This window comes from Homalodisca vitripennis, chromosome 2 (genome assembly GCF_021130785.1).
Source record: "Homalodisca vitripennis isolate AUS2020 chromosome 2, UT_GWSS_2.1, whole genome shotgun sequence".
In the NCBI taxonomy this organism is placed as follows: Eukaryota; Metazoa; Arthropoda; class Insecta; order Hemiptera; family Cicadellidae; genus Homalodisca; species Homalodisca vitripennis.
Genome location: NC_060208.1, coordinates 106,544,970 through 106,567,492, shown reverse-complemented (window position 1 = coordinate 106,567,492; position 22,523 = coordinate 106,544,970). Strand labels below are relative to the sequence as shown.

General features: G+C 32.1%; 1 protein-coding gene across 1 annotated transcript in view; it reads left to right on the top strand.

Annotated features, from left to right (window-relative positions):
* Positions 1-1,194: 1,194 nt before the first annotated feature.
* LOC124354512 (kinesin-like protein KIF19) overlaps positions 1,195-22,523 on the top strand; it is a 45,884-nt gene continuing 24,555 nt past the window's right edge. Inside the window, exons 1-5 of the mRNA XM_046805029.1 lie at positions 1,195-1,303; positions 2,720-3,001; positions 6,340-6,408; positions 19,936-20,037; positions 21,693-21,890. Coding sequence (XP_046660985.1) covers positions 2,897-3,001; positions 6,340-6,408; positions 19,936-20,037; positions 21,693-21,890 — 474 coding nt within the window. The 5' untranslated portion in view covers positions 1,195-1,303; positions 2,720-2,896. The remainder of the gene's footprint in view (positions 1,304-2,719; positions 3,002-6,339; positions 6,409-19,935; positions 20,038-21,692; positions 21,891-22,523) is intronic.

Sequence of the window (22,523 nt, the reverse complement as noted above, 5' to 3'; positions counted from 1 at the left end):
TTGTTACTGAAGCCATCGAAGAACTTCAATAAATTATCATGGAATGTGGGAGGGAAATACTAATCTTATAAAAACTGTTTCACTTTACGACTTCAGGATCCCAAACCTCTGTTCTTTAAATTTAAATCTAAATTGGATCAGGAGATTGGAATAACTTTGAGTGACTATCGATTATCTCTAGACTGTTTATTATGTCATAGAAAAAGAATACATAGACATATTGTCCAGTTTTTCAACAGAAAATTGCGTGCGAAGCAGCGTCTAACCGCTAGTAATTAGATATATGTACTGGCATCGCAAACACGTCTAATAATTTATATATTACAAAAAAATCAAGTATTCAAGTATTGACAATTTTTGATGTAGACTATAACTGAGTGATCGATCACACTCATTTTAGTAGTGAACTTGAGAATGACCATTTCTTCTGAAGTGTCGTATACTTGTTTGCTTGGGTCTTAAGCCTTATTTAGGATATATGAATCTTCCATTGACCAGTGGGATGATTGATGGGGTGTGGGTATACTCTTTATTGAAAATAGAATGTAAATAGTTTGAAGGAAAATAAGACTATTAAATGGCCTAGTACGATAAAAAGGCCATTATTTATTTTTATCACTGGCACAATAATCAACCCAAAAGGAGCTCCTACAGTTGAGAGAATACAACATGTGCAACGGATTATGTACCTATATTGCATTTCACAAACTGCAGGCACTCCAACAACTATTACACAAATTATTCCTAATCACAAATTTGAGCGACTTTCTTTACTGCTGCATCACGGGCAATGATAACCTCCCCGGGGGGAGTGTTTTTGCCCTTAAAAAAGTAGCGGTGCATATATAAAAAAATGGAATATTGCACGTATAATATGCCAACAGTTCATAAGTACTTTAAAGTGAATTTCAGAAGATTAAGAGTATAAGAAAACGTTAAGCAACGAAAATACTAATATAAACATATTTTTAATCCACTAAACTATAATACGTTATTAGTTATTATTTAGAAGAATTTAGTATTAAAAAATACTCAATAATGTTAAATATCGGATTAAAAAAAATATATTAAAATAATGTCTATAACAGTAGTGCCTCACTGACCTTCCCAACTAAATCGATTGGAAGGGATATTTCAGCCTGAAAGGGCGGCAGCCCTGACTTGTTCCTTTATCAACACATTGTTGTTGAGCGAGGTACGGTCAGTGCTGGTCTCATTGTTAGTTAAGTTGTGCGTGGATCGCTCGTGCTAACGAATTTAATTTCCGTATAAATACATTCAATTAAGGAGATAATAGTGCTTTGTATTGTGTTAGTTTGTACTAGTGATTAATTTATTTGTTTATTAATATATCTTATGCAACTTGATTGTAGTTTCAGATCATATTTGAGGCAATTGATTCCTATATTCGCAGCCACTACCTTGATTTGGTTAATTTAGTCTCTCTTCTAGAACAATTAGTTAATTAACAATACATTAAGATAAAAATATTAGTAAATTTAGTTACTAAAACGTGCCAGTTATAATTTAAAATGTAGACGACTTGAAGCAAAGTGTCGTATTTACTTCTACGAAACATAAATAATTTTCGTTTAGATTAACACAATCAAATTCTTGTTAGTAGGTTGATGGATCTTAAATGTATCCAGCTGATGTTTGAATAATAACATAAGGATAAATGATTATTAATTTCTAATACGATCAAAACTGATTAATAAAACACCTGTTTTATACTCTAGCGCCTAACCTATTTATTTAATGTAGTAACCAAATTACCCATACTCACGACATAATTTTAATATAAATATACAAAAACACCAGAAAATTTACCATTTGTGTGGTGTTACAGAAAGTTTCTTTAAGTTTTAATTAGAAGTCGACTGTTGTACACCGCAGGAGAGATTGTTATAGACGTTTTAGTGACATATCGTAAAATTGTATCATAACGTGCATAAGTTAATAATCAAAACATATTTAATGATAAACATTCAGAATTACGTTGGAGTGTTTTAAATACTTGGGAAAGATTATGGAATAATCATATTGAATAAAATCTATTGTCATAAATCTATTGAATAACATTATAATTAGCTCTTTTGTTCTTGGTTAACTTTGATGTGATCTGACTGATTTTTAATAAGTTCGGAATCTATATCAACCTTAAGATCTAAAAACAACATTATTAAGTTGCATAACCATTATTTAAACCTATGTGTTTTTAAACTAAAAATGATCTTGAAGTAATATAATACTTAATAATAAGTTATTACTTTATTTTATATTATTTTGATAGTAAAGTTTGCATAAAAATATTTTGTTAATAAATTATAATTGCAAAATTAATGATTCCCGTACAATATGAAGAGTTGACACATTAAAACGATGAACAAACAAAGTCGGACGTGTGTCAGTCAAGAGTTTGCTAGTTTAATGGGTAAAGTTACTGTGGAACTTAATATTAAAAGATGAAAAACGAAACATCAAACTCATGTTTAAAATATTAACATCAACAAATATTCTTCAAACTTATGATTATTAAAAAGTGTAAACAAAATTGTAGTCTTCATATTTTCTTTTTATTTATTATTGAAAAAAACATGTACTTTCCTGATTATCAACGAATGACGTACAATAATGATAACACATAAATAAATTATAATTAAATCCGTTAACATTAATGGTGATTGAATTGAATTTATATTCTATGATTCATTAATAGGGAATTTCACTCAGAACCTCATCCTTGAAAGTGATTTACCCAGTGTTTATAACGTTAATTAAATGAAATAAATAAAAATGGACTTAAGAGCGAACCCTGCGGACGTCAATGACCAAATTTTATATAGGGGACTGAGCTATACATTCTTAGGAGTACATAGACAAGGAGTGTAACTAAATGGAAGTTTCCTCGAGTTACTACGCCTCCTCCTCTTCGTCTGAGTTCCCGGATGACGACCCAGAGGCGGAGTCCCCCGTCAAAAGCCTGGAGGAAAAGCTTCTGGTATAGTATAACTCAACTCTTTGACACCCTAGTAAAATGTAAAATTGTGTACAACATAGCAATATTACATTAATTCGTTGTAACAAACGTAGTGTAGTATACGGGCATTGTTACACAATATAATCTAGTCTAACAAGGACCAGCGTTGTTTCTCCTTGGATGGGTGAACGCTGAGCGATCCTTTCAATATTCCACCTTCAGAGCGTTAGTGGTAGTCATGAGAGAGTATCATCTAGTAAAATTATATAGAAATTGGTTTAGGCATTTAAATTGGTTTGATATTGCAACTGGTTTAACAGCGCCTTTTTAGGTATACAAAAGATAACCTACTGTCAATGTACTTAACTACGTAATACCACAGTACCACACTGGCGAAATTAATTTTCAATGTTTTATTGATTGGTTGTACGTTATGTAGTAATTTTAATTTTCTCTTTATGCTTATTGATGAAAATAAAAATCTTACATAACTATGACTTCTCTGCTTGTTTGTCCTTGATTAATTATTTGTAATCAAACAGCAGTTAGGAGGTTAAACTAAAATTAAACGCGATTTTGTTACGACTTTCTTCTTATGTATACTCGTACAAAGTAATATATACATAGAAATATATATTTACCATTATTCTGACCCGTTTTGGTTGGATTTGTGTTTGAAAATATATCGTTAGAAATTTGGCATTTTCCCTAATAAAATATGCAATAGATCGTTATCTACGAAAATAAATAATACGAAATATTGATACGTGCAGTATTAATATCGATTAGCCCTAAACTATAAGCAGGACAGCTTCCGGGAAACTGATTCACACACCAGTGTAGTGAATTATTTACTTTATTATGACATAGATGGCTAGAGGTAACAAATATTTTAATTGTAAGTATATATTTATCGCGATACTACCAGAATATTATGTTATTCTTACTAATGAATAAAAATCAGTTGTTAGTTCCATTGTTTTATTAAATGCAACTACTTTAAAAATATTGTAGTGAGTAGAGAGAGTATGAAAGAAAAATAGATGTGTTCCTATGGAAGGTCATCCTTTGCTTTAGTATTTTCGGAGCATTTTGAAAAGGTGTAATGTTAAATCTCCATGTGTATAATGTAATAGACAACGGTAGTTCCTGACAATATTAATTAAAAATAACAAAATACATTTAAGTGGAAGTATTACAGTCACTGACGAAGAATGTCCTCTTAAACCTTACAATTCCGTTAGAAAATACATGTGCTTGCGACCCAACATGCTTTGATAAATTATGTAATAATAATCATAACACTTATTTTATGAAATAGTGTCATGAAAAATACTGTTCAAACCCCGTGGGAGAAAGTCTCTAGCCAGTGTCTGTCATTTAAAACACGACTCGCACTACGAAACCCCCATTTCCCCACTAGTTGTGAAAAATACTATTAATTTCTTGACGAATCAATGGGAAGTGGCGTTTTGAAAATGCTTATTGAAATGTATAACATTTAATAAAAACTATGTATTTTATACTTATTAGATGTGAATTTATGTTTAAAATTCACAACACTAAAGTTATTTTCTTAACGTTAATAAAGTAGCAAGGTAATTTTTAATGTGAAAAGCGTATAAAACTGTATGTAAAATAGATTTTTATTTTTTCATTAGGTTAAAATACATGTATTTACACAGTGTAATAGGTGAGAATAATTTCCTGGAGGGAGAAGAAGAGGATTCTCTCTACTCTTATATGTATGAAGTAATTAGTAATTACAATTTCTCAGTTCTTGTATTCTCCGGAAAAGCATCTAAATCTAGTTCTTATCATTTTCATATTATAGACAAGCCAAACGAGTCCAAGGATTTAAACTGATTACCAGGTCATACGTCAATATGAGGTTGCTCAGTCGCTTTCAGTGTAGAACAGTGCAATCAATGGTGTTAATCCAACATTTATTCAATTTTCAATAATAATTATTTCATTATAATTAACGCGTTCTTGATACAAAAAATCAACATATTCAAACTAAACAACTAACCAATGTAATTATAATTAATTAAATACAAACGCAATTAGTATCGAGATATGCACTGTGCACAATGAACCAGTCTTAACTACATTAGGCCTGGGGTCTAGATAATGTTTTATTTTTCTGCAGCGGTTTGAGAATTGACGCCCCTCAATTAAATTTAACCTCCACGATAATGCTTTCATTGTTAAACTTGAATTGATACATCTGTAAGACAGCTGTATGACGTCATTGAGGATCCTTAACAATTCACAGTGATATATACCTTACCCAACATATCGATCGTGACAACAATGTCGTAACCTTGAGTGTTACAGTTACATCTCTGTAGACTCATGTCTTCATCGACAGCGACACCTTTCTCATTAATCGTCCCTTCGTGATCAGTTCAAGTGAAATATTTTACATTGTATTTTAATCTTGGACGCAATATAGGTCGTAAAGAACAGTACATATTAATCGTCCCTTCGTGATCAGTTCAAGTGAAATATTTTACATTGTATTTTAATCTTGGACACAATATAGGTCGCAAAGAACAGTACATATTAATCGCCCCTTCGTGATCAGTTCAAGTGAAATATTTTACATTGTATTTTAATCTTGGACGCAATATAGGTCGTAAAGAACAGTACATATTAATCGTCCCTTCGTGATCAGTTCAAGTGAAATATTTTACATTGTATTTTAATATTGGACGCAATATAGGTCGTAAAGAACAGTACATATTAATCGTCCCTTGGTGATCAGTTCAAGTGAAATATTTTACATTGTATTTTAATCTTGGACGCAATATAGGTCGTAAAGAACAGTACATATTAATCGTCCCTTGGTGATCAGTTCAAGTGAAATATTTTACATTGTATTTTAATCTTGGACACAATATAGGTCGTAAAGAACAGTACATATTAATCGTCCCTTGGTGATCAGTTCAAGTGAAATATTTTACATTGTATTTTAATCTTGGACACAATATAGGTCGTAAAGAACAGTACATATTAATCGTCCCTTGGTGATCAGTTCAAGTGAAATATTTTACATTGTATTTTTAATCTTGGACGCAATATAGGTCGTAAAGAACAGTACATATTAATCGTCCCTTCGTGAGCAGTTCAAGTGAAATATTTTACATTGTATTTTAATATTGGACGCAATATAGGTTGTAAAGAACAGTACATAAAATAGATGTCAACACATCATTAGTTACAAGCGTACGGTTTTATGACTATAATACCTGTACATGATGCATACTTCCCTCGACTTGCACATGTTACCTGTATACTTTAATAGCTACATTACATCATATGTATCATATAATATGATCATTCTTTATGTCCAGGTGGCTGTAAGAGTGCGTCCACATAGAGACGGGGAGGGAGACAGAAGTTTGCATTGTGTCGATGAAAAGGCAAGTATTTATTTAATGTAGTTACATTATTTTTACTTAAAATCCCTACTTTTATGTTTGTTTTAGTTTTATATCTTTAAAAGATAGTGAATATAATACTAATAATTTGTCATGGTGTACGTTACAACTATACTGCATACATAATAACAGCTGTTTTTGATATTTATTAAGTTGGTCAGTGAATTATTTTTCGTTACTATTAACCAACGAGCTCCTCACGTGTTAGATTTAATGGGGTGATCAACCGAGGCGGAGAGAAAGAGTGGGGATGGAGGGGCCCCTCCTGCCAACTACAGATAGCCCGTGTGAGGAGCTCGTGTCAGTTTTGGATCCATCAGTATAAACATAAACATAACCTAAATGTGATAGTGACATTTTTTCTAACCACAATTGTTTTAGAGTTTCTTTACTCGTATTCTTTTTACTTACTTCTAAATTTGTTAATCTAGTATCGCCTTTTATACTATTTTTCTTCCATAAATAAAGGTAATTCAAAATCCCAGTCATTTTTAAATCCTTCAGTTTCCATGATGTTAGGCATCATTTCAGTTACATTATTAAATGACTTTGGTAAATCTTAAGACCAGCGGCACGTAATTTCACCGAAAAAACTAGTCCCGATTATCGCCGTAGCCGTTTACTCCCCCCCCAAAAAAATTTTTGAAAAAATAAAATTTGAAAAACCTGACTGACAATGTATTTATTTGTTTTTTTGGTGTTATTATTTCGTAGGGCAGTAGTCCAGGTACTACTTCTAGTATAAAACTCGTCTTATCTTATCAGTCATAAACGCGCGCCGGTTACCTTTTGCCTGTAATGAAACCTGCGTTAGTTCTGTCTGAGTTTTGTGTGTGTAAGCAGTCATGGCGTGATCTGGGCTTGGACTTTGCAAGCTCGAGTTAATTTCTTTTCTAAAAGAGCAAGCAGCGCAAAGCGCTGCGCAGCGGGCAAGCATCGCGTGATCTGAGTTTTGAATACGCAAGCTAGGGTCTTTTTAGCGTGTGACAAAAACCATCGCACGCCATTTCAATAACTTCACTAATTATTCCTTTTCTTGTCCATGTGGGTTTGTTTGTTTACGTCTGGCGGTCAATCGAAGCCGTCCTATAGGTCACGTGACCCTCTCGGCCAATCGGAAACTTTCCTGTTTGTCACGTGACTACTGTCAACTCATCAAAACGACCATGGTCGGCCATTGTTTTTAGTTTGATAGTCGTAAATCTTGTTATTTATGTGTTTTGTTATTGCCAACATTTTACTGCTGAAAAACTGGTTGTTATATGTTAAGATTTACCATGACTTTATAAATAAGGGTAACTTTTTGGAGTTATAAAGAAAGTTCAATATTAATATAATTAATTCGATATAATTTCTATGTTTTGCAGATATGTTCGTGTAAAGTGTCTTTGGAGTTATAAAGAAAGTTCTATATTAATATAATTAATTCGATATAATTTCTATGTTTTGCAGATATGTTCGGATATAAAACGACTCATTAATTCGGATATAAAACGACTCATTAATTGGTAAGATAATAGAAATCAGAACCGTTCCGAACTGAGGTCGCTATTAGCCGCATGTACAGAGTTTGTCAGGAATTTTCGGGATTTATCGGTACTGCTCGGCTCTGCTCGGCTCTGTCCCCACTCTTTCTCTCCGCCTCGGTTGATCACCCCATTAAATCTAACACGTGAGGAGCTCGTCTATTAACCAGGGGTTTAAATTAAGTTAGTGTGAAATTTTTGGTGTTTGCTGTGGTTTAAACTTTTAATTGTTTTAGTGCAAATAAGTATAAGTTAAAAAAATAAACTAAACAGTATACTGAAATATTATTCGCATATAATACAAATTGGTGGCTCCCAGCATCTTTTAAATTTTTGTTAGTGGGTAGCTAGGCCCTGTAGTAAAGTTACAACTTACATTTTAACCCCTATTCCCTTCTCTTTGAGAGTAAATCCTGATCCTGTTTTATAAAAAAGTTGTTCGATTCTGATGTAATTTTTTCTAAAGGGTGTGTTTCAATATATATATATATATATATATATATATATATATATATATATATATATATATATTTTAGAAAACCCACGAAAAATTGCTCATCCCTCCAATAACCTGGGGTTTAGGGTCATAAATCCCTGCCGAGTATCAATACGAGGTGTGTGGGCATACAAGTACACTTACTTCCTTACTACCATAGTTCCATTTAAATGAAACTCTACAGCAATGCAAGCACGGAAGAGGTCATGCAACGTTTGTGTAGACAACGCCCAAAAAGTCTCCTTTGGGGAATGATAACATGGCCCATTTTTATTAATATTTGACAAATTATTTTCAAAAAATTTTTTTGTTCCAAATCTTTTATCTTCTCAACTTACAATCGTATGGGAGAGGGTCAGAAACTTCGAAACAATATGTTTAAATTATAAATAGTTAATACAGGTATGGTACCAAAACTATAGGTATGGTATATATACATATATATATATATATATATATATATATATATATATATATATACCATACTTGTAATTTTTACCCTTAGATTTTTTAATGTACAAGTATAAAATTTATATTATTGTACTGTTTACAACTCCACTTCAAAAACATGCAGTTTCTTCAACGATAAAGTAGGACATAGTTAACTCGTACTTTCAATGTCATCTTTTCGTGTTTACATTGTTGTACATTTTCATTTCAATTAAGGAAAGCAGGAAGGTAAAATACACGTTTTATAATAACTATTGGGTATAGTAACATACTTTCAATTTTTTAAATCGATCAAGTGGAATGGGCTAACCCTTAAAACTTGGGGGTCACCTAAAAATTAAATAAAACGTTGTCATTTTAATTTTCTTTATGACAAAACACCAATGTTCTCCACACGAAGTAAAAGTTTCTTTCTGCGTTTAATGACGTTTCCGACCTCGGTTTCACTCGTTCGTAACCATAGTCGCACACCGAAAACAACCACTTTTTCTCCTAGTGATGAACACTACTACTTTAGCGTACTTGTTACATAAACAATACCAGAGCCATAAATTAAATGCTGCAGTGGTGAATCTACTTTCCATGAGGTTGAATACTAATTTATTATTTAACTTTTCTAATTACTATAAAGTGTTACATTCCTTGAGTACACATTAGAACATTACGCCGGTCATAACCCATTTAGTGGTCATCAAACATTTAAAAAAACCCTTCTTTATATAAAGAAATCTTAAATATTACCAGTTTGATAAATGATTAAACAATTGGCGAATTTATAAATTATAAGAGCACTTTTTTATATTTACATTGAATATTTACGATATTGCTATAGGAATAATAGCTAAACATTTGCAAGTTTAATGTTTTTTATACGAAAATTATCTTTCATAAATTATTTAATGCCTACTGGGAAAAGATTGTTGAATATTTCACATATTTTCCAATTTAAAATTAATTATAAGGTTTTTCGGGGAAGAATGTGGGTATAGATACACGGTTAACATTTATTCATTAGGTTCCAAGTTACACGTGTTACAGTTTATCGTAGCCTTAAAATGAAGCTAAATATTTGTTCATATGTGATAAACAGTGCAATAAGAAATATCATTATAAAAGATTGCCAAGCCTTGAAACCGTACAATTAACAGTTTCAATTGACAGTCAGAATTGCAAGTGTACGAACAATGTATTCACCAACAATGGGTATCCTATAAAATTCAGAATGTTCATCCTAAAATTTAAAAATTATTTATTTTCACTAAGAAATGTGAAGAAAGATTATTTATAAGTTAATATTTTTAATGTGGAGTATACAGTGTGTTCCAAATATCATGCACACTGGAAGGATCTTGGATGTTATAAGAGATACAGCAAAGATTAAATGGACAAAGTTGTGCGTAATAACAAGACAAACATGTTAATTCATTAACACTTTGAACACCCGCCATATTTAAACTTCAAGAATAAATGCTGCTTGAAATTGCTTGAAGTTTTTATAAAACGGTTATGAAATAACCGAGTCAAACATTTTCCACAAATACAAATTCCCGCCATCTTGGAACCTTTTATTGTGAGACTAGCAGATCAATTTATTCAAGCAACTTACTGTATAAATATGTACAGTTTGAGTACCAAGTTTAGTTTGAATCGGCTAGAATTTACAGCAATTATAGTGTTATTTGCGCCCTACTTTGCATGATCGCTGCTTCAAAATCTAAATATATATATATATATATATATATATATATATATATATATATATATATATATACATAACAAAACATGTAAGAATGTAAATGATCTGAGAAATCTTTAAAACATCTTGTCTTGTTTTGCTCTACAATGCATAATAATTAAGATATAATGATTCCTTGTCCTAATATTGAATGGGCCGCAATATTAAAACCGTTTAAAAAAGTGAAATAATAAAAGTGTTTTTTAAAATTATCTAATATATTTTTAAATGCGCCATTTCAGTTCTGTATTGGGAAGTAGCTGAGTTAAAATTTGTCACTAATACTTGTCTGAGTAACTTAAAACGAACTCATTCGAACTAAGTGCAAATACTGTATGAATTCTTGTCTGAATCTATTAAGTATTAAACAGCAGACGTGTTTACAAATTCACAATTAATTATTTCCACAATATCGTATACTACCAAAAACATTGGACGGCTGCTATCTAGAAATCTTATGGTACAGAAAAAAACGTGATAAAATACACACTTTGTTGGGCTATATTACAATGTACAGCACAAACTTACAGCTGTTGTTCAACAGCTCGCGTTCTGTTATGGGGAAATGTAATAGCATACATTTTCGGATTATGTGGTTTTGGGTTCTACGGATCATGATCGGAGAAACTGCAAATAATCTTCCGGAAATTCCGTCATGGGGGTTGCTTGTAAATAGACAGATTTCTATGAAATCCAATGAATAAAGCAACGTGTATTTTAGTCTGTGTTATTAACTAAGTATGCGGTTGCATTTCTAGGAATAATATCTTTTCCACTGTGTTTACGTGAAGGCGGCGTCATGCTAGAAGCATGCAACGCTGAATCTGGATAGCGCCTTATTATTGCGCTGCATTTTTCTCGGAATTTGGTTTAATGTATCACCTTGACGTAAACTTTACTGTTAAAAATCGTACTTTTGCAAATAAGCTACAACTATCGACTATATGCTACGGAATTCAGCAACGAAAGTCACGTGGCGTATCGCACTCATAATACAATGAAATGAGAACAACGCTGCGTGACAAATGCAGCTCTTTGCATATGCTTTAGCGTGGTAATCTAAATGTGTCCTTATTTTTAATACCAGTTAAAATAAAAAAAAACGTTATATACTCAGAACGACGAGATCTAAAATCAGTGACAACTATGGCAACGGAAATAATACCTAAGTGGTGTGTGTGACCTTTTCATGTCACTCTTCAATAACTAAAGCATCCGCCCACTTCCCTTCAACCTTCTTAACTCTTAGGCACACCCTGCTGTATAGTTGAGAAATAAATATAATGGGACAAAATTATAAAGTAGCGTCTTAATTTAGGATAGCGAAGAGTAAAATTATCATTATACATTGAGTCTTTTAGGTTTTAATCTTTAAACTGATTCCATTTGGCAATCGTTAGTCTTGTTAGGTGTATCAACGTATGGCTGGTAAGTTAAATTTGAGGTAAAATCCGAATTATTAATGACCGAATTTATAATAATTTAATTTTTACGTGTTTCACAGCTCTCGGCGGATATTTTATAACATTGTTCTTTGTTTCAAAATAAAAAATAAAACAAAGTAATTTTTATTAGCTAAAAATTTCTTTTTTTAACTATCTGTACGGATTTTTCAAGTATTTCCCTTAGTTTCCATAAAAATGTTTCGAAAGATTTCTAGATTTCTTTATTCGCCTAAAGACATATTTACATGGACTAAATCTTTTAAACGTACATTCCTAAGACAAGACGTGACAGTAAAGTATTGTCAACAATAACAAATAAAAAATCAATTACTGTTACTCAATCTTATAAATTAAGCATATTAGAACCTTATTTTGTTTTTTAATATTATTTTGTGTTCTTTTACAATCTTTTGCTATTTGTAAATTTTCGTGGAATTTTCAATAAAAGGATTGTATAATCTTATTTGAAATTCATGGAAATATGCTGTGATTTTTTTTCAAAATCGACAACAGCCACTTCTAATTACAATTGTGTAACGTAAGCTATGTGCGAGTTAAGTATTTTTCAATTAGAGAACACATTCTGGTAGACAAATTAAACTATATATTACGTACCAATGTATGCCGTTTGAAGAGTAAGGCACAAAGGGAAGTTTTTATTTGTCACTTAATCCTTTTATCCAAAGTAAAATAAAAGCGCATAAGTAGACACTTTTAAACTGTAGTAGGCTTCTCAGTCTAATATATGTACCAGTATAACCTATAAATTTGGCCCAAAGACTATGTTGAAAAAACAAAAGCCTTATTCAGAATAATAATAACTAATCGTTTATTTGATATCTATCACCGAAATTAGGAAAGACAGAATCTGTACATGCAGTTGAACATAACCACATTTTCCACAATTTCCTCAACCAAAAAAGGAATTTTTAATTTTTAACTTAATTTAAATGTAATGAATTTAAAGAGTTTTGTTATCGTACATGAGTTAAAATTAAAATCTAAGTAAGCAACCAGACGGTCTAAATAAAAGATAAATCTGTATTCCTCCTTTATAAATTTTATTTCTTGATCGAAACTTTAAAATATTCTAAATAACAGTTAAGGACAAAGGTCTATGATCTTTGAAATGTAGGCTATTTGTTTGTTATTGTTGTTTCTCTTAACCATAAACACTGAAATACTTTATTTCAAAAATATCATGGGGCTCAACTGTAGTATGGATGACAACTGCGTTGAAATGTGTTAGTAAAATAAAAAGATTTTTAAATAATTTTATTAATAACATTTCTAAAATTGTACTGTTTTGAATACAACTGTACTTAAAAATTAAACATGGATATATAAATATGTATCTTGGGACAAAATAACAAACTCTAATTTGGTGTCAGAAATATAATTAATTCGAACCAGAAATGAGCAAAACCTGAAATAAGAACTACTCACAATTTCGCTTAATCTCTTACCCTCTTAAGCCATGAACACTGGAAAATGTGTAACTAATGCATGGCTAATTCCATTTCAAAACCATCATAAAACCTATCGTATTACATTATAAGTACTTTCACTAAGTAAGCTATATACTCCGACTTTAGAGTTCCTTCACAATAGTTCAAATTTACTGAAATCGTGGGAGTTATTCAATCAAATACCCGGGATGTTGCATAAAAATGCGGGCGAAGACGCGGGTATGTGCTAGCATGTAATAAATATACATTTATAAGCACTAAACATACATCGCTCGTTATTTGTCCACTCGTGATTTGGCAGTTCAGATGTAACAGAAAAATAATTTACACTATAGCCCAGTGCGCCTGTAAGTCCCGTGCAAATTGGTTGTTTTCATTGTCCAAGTCTTGCATTTCGCCTATTTGATAATGAACCTGTCCATTATATAATAGGTATACGTATATCCACCTCCATTGTGACACACGTACTTAAAATTACTGAAACATTATTATAATGTGTGATATATTTTAAAACATTGGATACTAAATCTTTATTGGTAAACAGTTGCTTCAAAAATGTATTTTTCTGGAAATTTGCGGTACTCAATTTCAAGCTGTAACACTGTTGTAACAACTTGCAGTATCCTGTTCACTCCTACACAAAGCGGCTATTTTTTTTGTTAACCGTTGAAGCCCAAACAAGTTTCCCAGAATATTTCAAAATTCAGGAAATTTCAAGAACTGTGGGAAAATAATTTACGTAATGAACTGACATCTAACAACTGTTGACAATCAGCTGAAGTTCATCAGAGACAGAAGCACATTTGTCTAAATTACAATTTTAGAAAATATTACAAACAAAGTGCTTAATCAGTAGTGTAGTGCACATTCCAAAGACGGAGTTACTATCTAATTATTACTTTATATTGCATCTGTGACGAATGAACCAGCAAATGCATTGGAAATATTATTTAAATACTGTTATAAAACTCACCTTAATGATCAAAGCTGTAAATTGATCATTTAGTTTGCACGTTGGGTACTCGAAACTGGTTGGTTCCCTTAACATTGTGGCATTTTTACTGGAGCTTAAGGAGTATCAAAGGGGTGGCACACTCTAACCCCTTAAACCGGAAACAGAACACAATCAACGGAAGTAGATTATTGCTGAAGTAGTTTTTTTTTTATTTCAAGTTGGATCCCAAATCCCAAATGTGTATTTATTTTTTTGTCAAAGCAACGACAGTAAACTCATCTGTGGATCCGTACATAACATAGACCGGAAGTGAATGTAAACGGCCGGAACTGATACAACAGACTCCGCTGTAACTTTTCAGTCGTACGTATGCTGCGTATTTTCCTCAGGGCAAAAGTGCAAACTATAATTATGGCACTTGAAATATATTACACAGAAATTGAATTTAAACAAACAGAAGTTCATACTTTCGGATCAAATTAGGTTACAACCGACTGTACTGAAATTTTACATGGACATTCCTTTGTTAAAATATAGGCCTATTCTTATTTCAAAAGTGCCTCAGGGCTATGCCACACTAGTCTCTAAAGTTGTGAAAAATCCCATCTTTGTCTCTAAAGTTTCATTATAATTAACAAATGTAATTAAAAGATCCTGTTAATTGTAATAAATTGTTCTGTGTAAACACAGTTTTATGACATTAAGACTAGACGTTTAATTACTTTAATCACGATTTTCAATTTGTTATAGTCTTGAAAGCGCAGAGTAAGCATGGCAGTAAAATTACTTCTTATACATGTATCAACATTTTCTACAACCAGTGTTTTCGCACAGAGTAAGAAAATAATCAGATAAAAAGATTTAAAGTTTTAATTTAAAAAAATATTTTTAACAATACATTTTAGTAAATACCAAGTATGTAGTGCTTGGCCAATACCGTAATGTAGATATATAACAGACAAAGTTATTATTTAAATTTTAATATAAACTTATTTACTAAGTCTGTTACAAACCCATCTTAGTTATCTTTTGACGGAAGTAGGCTTCCCTGCCCTGTGCAAGTGCGCGCGCCCCACACACACACACACACACACACACACACACACACACACACACACACACACACACTTACATTATTTAAATTTGTATAAATGGTAATAGCCGAATTTAATTTCATTAAACATTGAATCACAAAAAGTACTTGCTCCGCCGGGCCTCGAACCCGGATCTCTCACTTACCGGGTGAACGTGCTACCATTACCAAACTAGTAATACCATTACGCCACAGAGCCCTTACTTTTTACGATTCAATTATTTTGTATTTGGCCGAATCTGTCACATATGCGTTTTTAAATAACCAAACTAACATATGATCGGAAGATAAAATACCTGTCAAACTATATATATATCCCTGGTCGGAAAGCAAGGCAAAATCAACTATGAAAAAAATACTATTAAGACCAAAGAAAGATAAAATTAGTATAAATTTACACTTTTTGACGGATTGTGGCAGGTGACAACAAGGCAAACTCAAATTTAACCTCGGATATATAATTCACTCGAATTAGAAGTGCAAAGCCAACGGAGTTACGAGCGAAGCTCCGGGTAAGTGCTTGTTATTAATAAAACCACTATAGTGATGAAAGTTTCCTTTGAATGTGTGATTTAGACTGTTTATTCACCAATACACTCCTTAAGCAGGTTTTCTTTGACTTTAGAGGCCAGTGAGGCGGATCCTGGGTAATTTTGTCATATCTAGTATTTTTCCTACCGTCCTTGGCACTGAAGCTTTGAAATGAATCTCGTAAAGCAATCTTATTTTCATCGTAGCTCCAAAACTTTCCTTCGTTTACCGAATTAAATGTGTATAATTCAGCATTATAGATCCAAATGAGTAAAACAAACTAGGAGCCCACTAAAGAAACGAAAATAATTTAATATTCTGAAAGTGTATGGAAAAGACGGTGTAAGTACACACACTTACATGTACAATCGCGAGGTCAAGTTAACAATCGGATAAATCAATTGATAGGCTCAGCACTGTTTGCAGACAACAATCGATATTTCCAATTATGTCGTTATCCGTCGTTCAATATTCATCGTGCATCGAGGCTGATTTTTGTTTACTCTACCATGAATAGTCCAATAACATTTCAGACTTAAATAGTTTGCCTTTTTTATTTACAATGTTACGCTATCCCTATTTTACATTGAATACACAAAGAAATATATAGTCATAAGCTTCAGAAAATGCCCATTTCGTGTTGAGATACAAATCAAATTTGCTTTTTTTTTAACATAAAAAAAACTCAGACCAACTTATTGTGTCCACTCTACCGGTAACATGTTATATAAGAATATAACACCGAATTTCTAGGCAGTTTTAAATAAATACTTTAATTCTACATTATAGATCAATTTTAATTCGCAGGCACATTTCCTACACCATCTTTTACCAATGCAATTACAGTTTTATACATTTGTCAAAGACATTGCCCATTTAAAAAGTATTTTAACCCATTTCCCCAAATGGAGAGTGAGCCAATTCAAAATTGTTAAATAGTAAACACCGCCTATACAAAATACTATATATATATATATATATATATATATATATATATATATATATATATATATATATATAAAACACCTTTTCTGATTCCATGTTTATTAAAATTATATATAAACATAAATAAAGAATTGAAAACGCTAGAAACCTGTAATTAAAATATCTAATATTTTGACATATCTGCTGCTTAAGACTAGAAAGTAATACCTATATCAAATACTATTGTTATTACTCAAGTATTTAATTGATATTACCAAAGATATCTGCGACGGATTAAAATATACTTGGGTTATGTAAACTATGGTGTATAACCAGGCTCTTTCCCTAAAGTAATTCACGTTTACCTCGTATATACGAGGTAAATAACAACTAAATACTAGTAATATTACTAGTATAATTACGTAGCATTTGTGTAATCTGTTACTGTTCAATATTACTTGAACCCTCTCTGCAACACCTTGGTAATTACTTTCCCTCGCGGTTCAGTAGAGGCGATCACATAGCTATGTAAACATATATAATCGTCTACTAATTTTGGTGTTTTGATATGAATATAAAAATAATCATTGAATAAAACAGTCTAATAACAAACGTATTTTTGATCATTTATGTCATTTGTATTAAACAATTTATACTTTTGTATCCTAATGAGCAAATTGATTATCATCCTTGGTTAAAACTAATTTATTCATATTCTTAATGAAATATCGTCTAAAACAATTAACTTTAAATTAACCCCTTTACCCCGCGAAAGCCGCAACACGCAAATGCAGTCCTGCCACTTATAGTAGAATTTACCTCCTCGTCACCTGTCACACTTTCCTCCTGCTGCTATTCCGTGTTTTATTATGTTTCCTTCGTAATTTTCTAGTTTAGGCACATACTTGGTGGGGGTGGGGAGAGAGGAGGGTATTAAAAAAAAATCATTTTTTCAAGATGTGACAACTATAAGTTATACATTGAAGGTATTATCCGTTTCCAAAAATTTTGGAGTTACCAATACCTGCTTTCTTAATAACAAAAAGTAATGGATATGTAACAATTATGATTTTCTGAATCCCTTAAGATGTTGTATTATGTGGAAACATCAATTAAAAATACAATATTTACGTGCTAGAATTTGTATTGTAACGATTAACTGGATATGATAATAATTTAACAGTTTAATTTAAAAGTCCATATTTAAAGTTGCTCGTAAGTTACGTACATATAATACAGTTTGTAAAGCCAATCTAAACGTGACTTTGCACAGTTTCTACATTATCTTAGTGTCTAGGGAAGTTCACGCTGTTGGGGGAAGAAGACTTTTAACTTTTTCGGGTTTTCCATTTTAAGTTACTCATTTTGAACGAGAAGTTTTCAGAGCATGCTTTTTACAGCATTTGTCGTATGTTATGTGTGTGTGAAATATGAAATATTCATATTTTCCAAGAACATAATTATCTTGTTAAAAATCACAATAAAAACTTTATGAATATAATAGTTAAAAAAACTAATTCTAGAGTTATTTTCAATAAAGTTGACTTGTGGAATTTAATCAAAGTCTAAATGTCAGTTAGACCACTATTACTTTTCTCTCGGAATATACAATCTAAATTAAAATGTAGTACTTTTAGTACCAAAAAGGCCAAGTATAAAATAATTTAACCATAAAAGTGAGGTCTCTGTGGTGTAGTGTTAGCATTCTCACCTGCTAAGTGAGAGAGCCGGATTCGAGTTCCAATGGAGCAAGTACTTTTTGTGAATTTGCCACTATAGAAATTAAACTACGTTTTTATCAATTGTACCAATTTAAAAAATCATAGATTCTACAACATTTTCTGTGTGTTCAAACGTGAGACACATAATGCAATGCAAGCCTTAATGAAATGTGTGCAAGATATGAAGACACCAAAACAACAGTATGAAGTTATAAGGAGAATCAGTGCTAGGGCTTTCTATTTTTCCATCCCATGGAAAAAGATTTTTGCCATCCCACACTTTTTGTGAGATGAGACTATTGACTATGTGGGAAGAGAATGCCTATTGAATTTTAAAATGTCACAACCGAAGGATAAAAACGTAATCAATCAACAAACACCAGTCCTAACCGCTGTAACTTATGGACAACTCTGTTTTGACAAATATATATTCATTCCATGTTTGGATCAAATTTTATTTTAGTTATAGACGTTTTAAAAAGATAAGAGTATTATGGACATCACCATCATAATGTCTTACACCACCCGCAACACGACGTTTCGAGAACTGATATCTGACCTCTTTTTCAGGTACAATACATTGAAGGTTGTATAAAATAACTATACAATAGGGTTATAAAATAACCTTTTATAACCTAATCTTTTAGTATAAGGATAAGTTTGCATGCTTGTAAGGTCTCTAGTTTCTGAAAATCGTTATATGAAATACTATGAAGCCTGCATAATACATCGCAAAAATAACTTTTTCAAAAAAAAGCATGTAAAAAAGTAATATAATTACTTATAACTCAAAGCTTTCGTCGTTCTATTGCATGTGTAGGGTGTAACGTATTTGTATGGTCGCAGTTTGTATATCCTGACGTTTCGTTGCCTGTTGTGTTCATTAACTAGTGTTACATTTTTTGTTACCTTAATGTTTTGAATCAAATGTACTTGAAATTTCGTATACTACAGACGTACACAGTGGTATAGTGTCATTTACTTGTTTCAAACGGTTCTTCAATGTTTCAGCTGGCTTGAATACAGTTTTTACTTTGACTTTTTAATATCCTGCCGATGCTATTGATAATTTATAAACAATCAGTAAAAGCAGAGGACAGTGAAATCCCAAGAACTAAGATATTGAGTAAAGTTGTAATTCTTAAGCCCTGCTATGTCATACAGACTATCCTGGTGGAGGAGGACAAGAACGATGTACTGAGACAGAAGCGTAGCAGTGAGAGGAAGTATGTCTTTGACATGGCTTTCGGGGAGGATTCCACCCAGGTATAGTGGCCATCATTTCTTATTTACTCAAAAAATAAAACTACGCAGTTTACAATTATTTTACTTGAAAAGATAACAGTATTTCATGCATTGCATTTGTCATTGTTGGCGTATCTGGAATTTTGTTATCCTTTCAAATAATCCATCTTAAATAATGAGCTTTATTTTACTTACGATTACTGCAAAAACAAGATAATTATTTCTAACATTGATTAACTAAATAAAAAAATCATAAGAATGTCTCCCAATCGTGAATCTTAAATTTTAAATTGAGTATTAGAACCTGAAAAATCTAATTTCATGGTCTTTTTTTAGCATGGCTAACTAGTCTTCTAGATATTTATTTGCTCGTTGTAAGTACACACATGACTAACACTGATTGCTTATAAAGAAAGCGTTGGAAAATGTGGGAAGAAATTCGGTAAATAATTAAATATTCAAAAATAAAAACAGTTTTGTCGATCATTCATGTATTCTATATCATTTCGTTTACTGTCTCTCCGTCTTTTTTTGCTTTCCATGAAAAGTTGAAACCCCAAATATAATTCTATTTATGATGCTGCAATTAGACATTTATATTTTAATATAATCTACCTTGCTACTAAAAATATAAAAACACTGACTAGTTTCAAAGTGGAAACCGTTTAAAATCAGTGTTGCAGAATTTCACCAAATCCGATGGAAATAAACTGTCCAGTAACTAGCTCGTAAAATTGAGAAAATGTTAAGTGCTTTATTTCTTATCGCTGGGTGATAAATAAGTAAAAAATGCATTTATATTGTTATTGTATTTATATAATATAAGCAAGGTTTAGTTCATTAAACAGCAACTAAATGTATTTTCTCAGTTATTTGTCATTTGTTATATCAACAAAATCGATTTTAAATTATTTGGATTTTTATCTAATTCTTTAGTTTATTGACAAAGATTTTTGTTTAATTTTGCATCATATTTTGAAAATTGCCTTCGTTCTCAACTTTGTGGAAATATTGTTTGAGTTTTCAGCAATTAGTTAGGTAAAATATCTACTAAATTTTAATACAGTACTACAGACTTAAACAGTTTCAGAACGCAAACAGAAATACAGGTACTGAAAGAACCTAGATAGGGTATTTATGATCAAAGGAGCATTTACGAGTATGTTGATTTTTGCCTCCTTAATCATAAATTGTTCGAATACACTAGCTGTCTTGGCCCGTAATAAATATCGCATATTAATCTATATCTGAATTATTTTATTTCAACTCTATGTTAAAATTTAAACCATTATTAACTCTTAATAAGTTATACATAACCCAATCAGTATGAGTACAAGCTTTTAATAGCGTACATAGCGTAGATTTTGTTTTGCTTATTGTATTCCTAATCATAGCCATACGCCTACTTTGTGGTGACATATGTGACTCCCGCATGATCTGATGCAGATTGGCTCTGGGTTTAAAGCACCTATACTTTTGAATACCAAGGTTAGTAAAAGAATTTCAATCAGAGTTATTCTAATGACCACAGCAGAAAACAGCCAGCAAAGAGAAATAAACTTTTAATTGCCAAATAGGAATTCTCCATAGTAAACTTTGCTCTAAGATGTAGGACTGGAATAAGCGTGTAAAAGTCTGCAAGCCACTTAGTATTATCGTGTATCGTGTATGTGCAGGAGCAGGTGTATGTGGCGACTACGAGGGGTCTGGTGCGGGATGTGTTGCGAGGCTACAACGCTACTGTGTTCGCCTACGGGGCAACTGGGGCCGGCAAGACTCACACCATGGTCGGCAGTAGCCAGGAGCCTGGTATCATGGTGCGAGCCCTCAACGATCTTTTCCACACAATCGATAAGCAAGGCCACGACTATTCGGTAATTGTACAGTCGATAAAACTAGGATCGTAAATTGTCCAGTTTACACTACTGTGTCACTGCATGTTACTATCGATTGTGTATAGGTAACTATGTAAAGTGTATACCAATGTTGAGTCTTTTGATGACATTATCGATTCAACGTTATGTGCAGCAATGCCATGTATGTTTGTTTGGCAGTGAACAGACAACTTTTGAGATTGTCACTGATGGGATCGTCGTTATTGATGTTCTCTTCAATGTCATTACCGCAGGTATAAAGGCCTAATGATGGCGTACTCGTATATTCTGTGATTGCAACGCTATTGAATCGTTAATATCGATCGTGTAACAATCATTACTGTTACTGGATACAACTGTGACATTTTCGTCTTGCTTTATTAGCTTTAAATCTAATATACTTTGTTGTAAATGTAATGACTTTGTTGTTCACTCGCGCCGAGACGTGTGTATACTCGTAGCAGTCGAGTATTTTTCACTTACGAAACTAGGAAACACTGCTGCAAATTCCGGTTTACTTCTGGGTTGTTTCATGGCCCCAGCCATCAGAAAGCTTTGCGCACGAAACACCTGCCATCACTTGTGGGCCACTCCGGCCCGCTGTGCCCGTTTGTTTGACTTAGGCTAGGGACA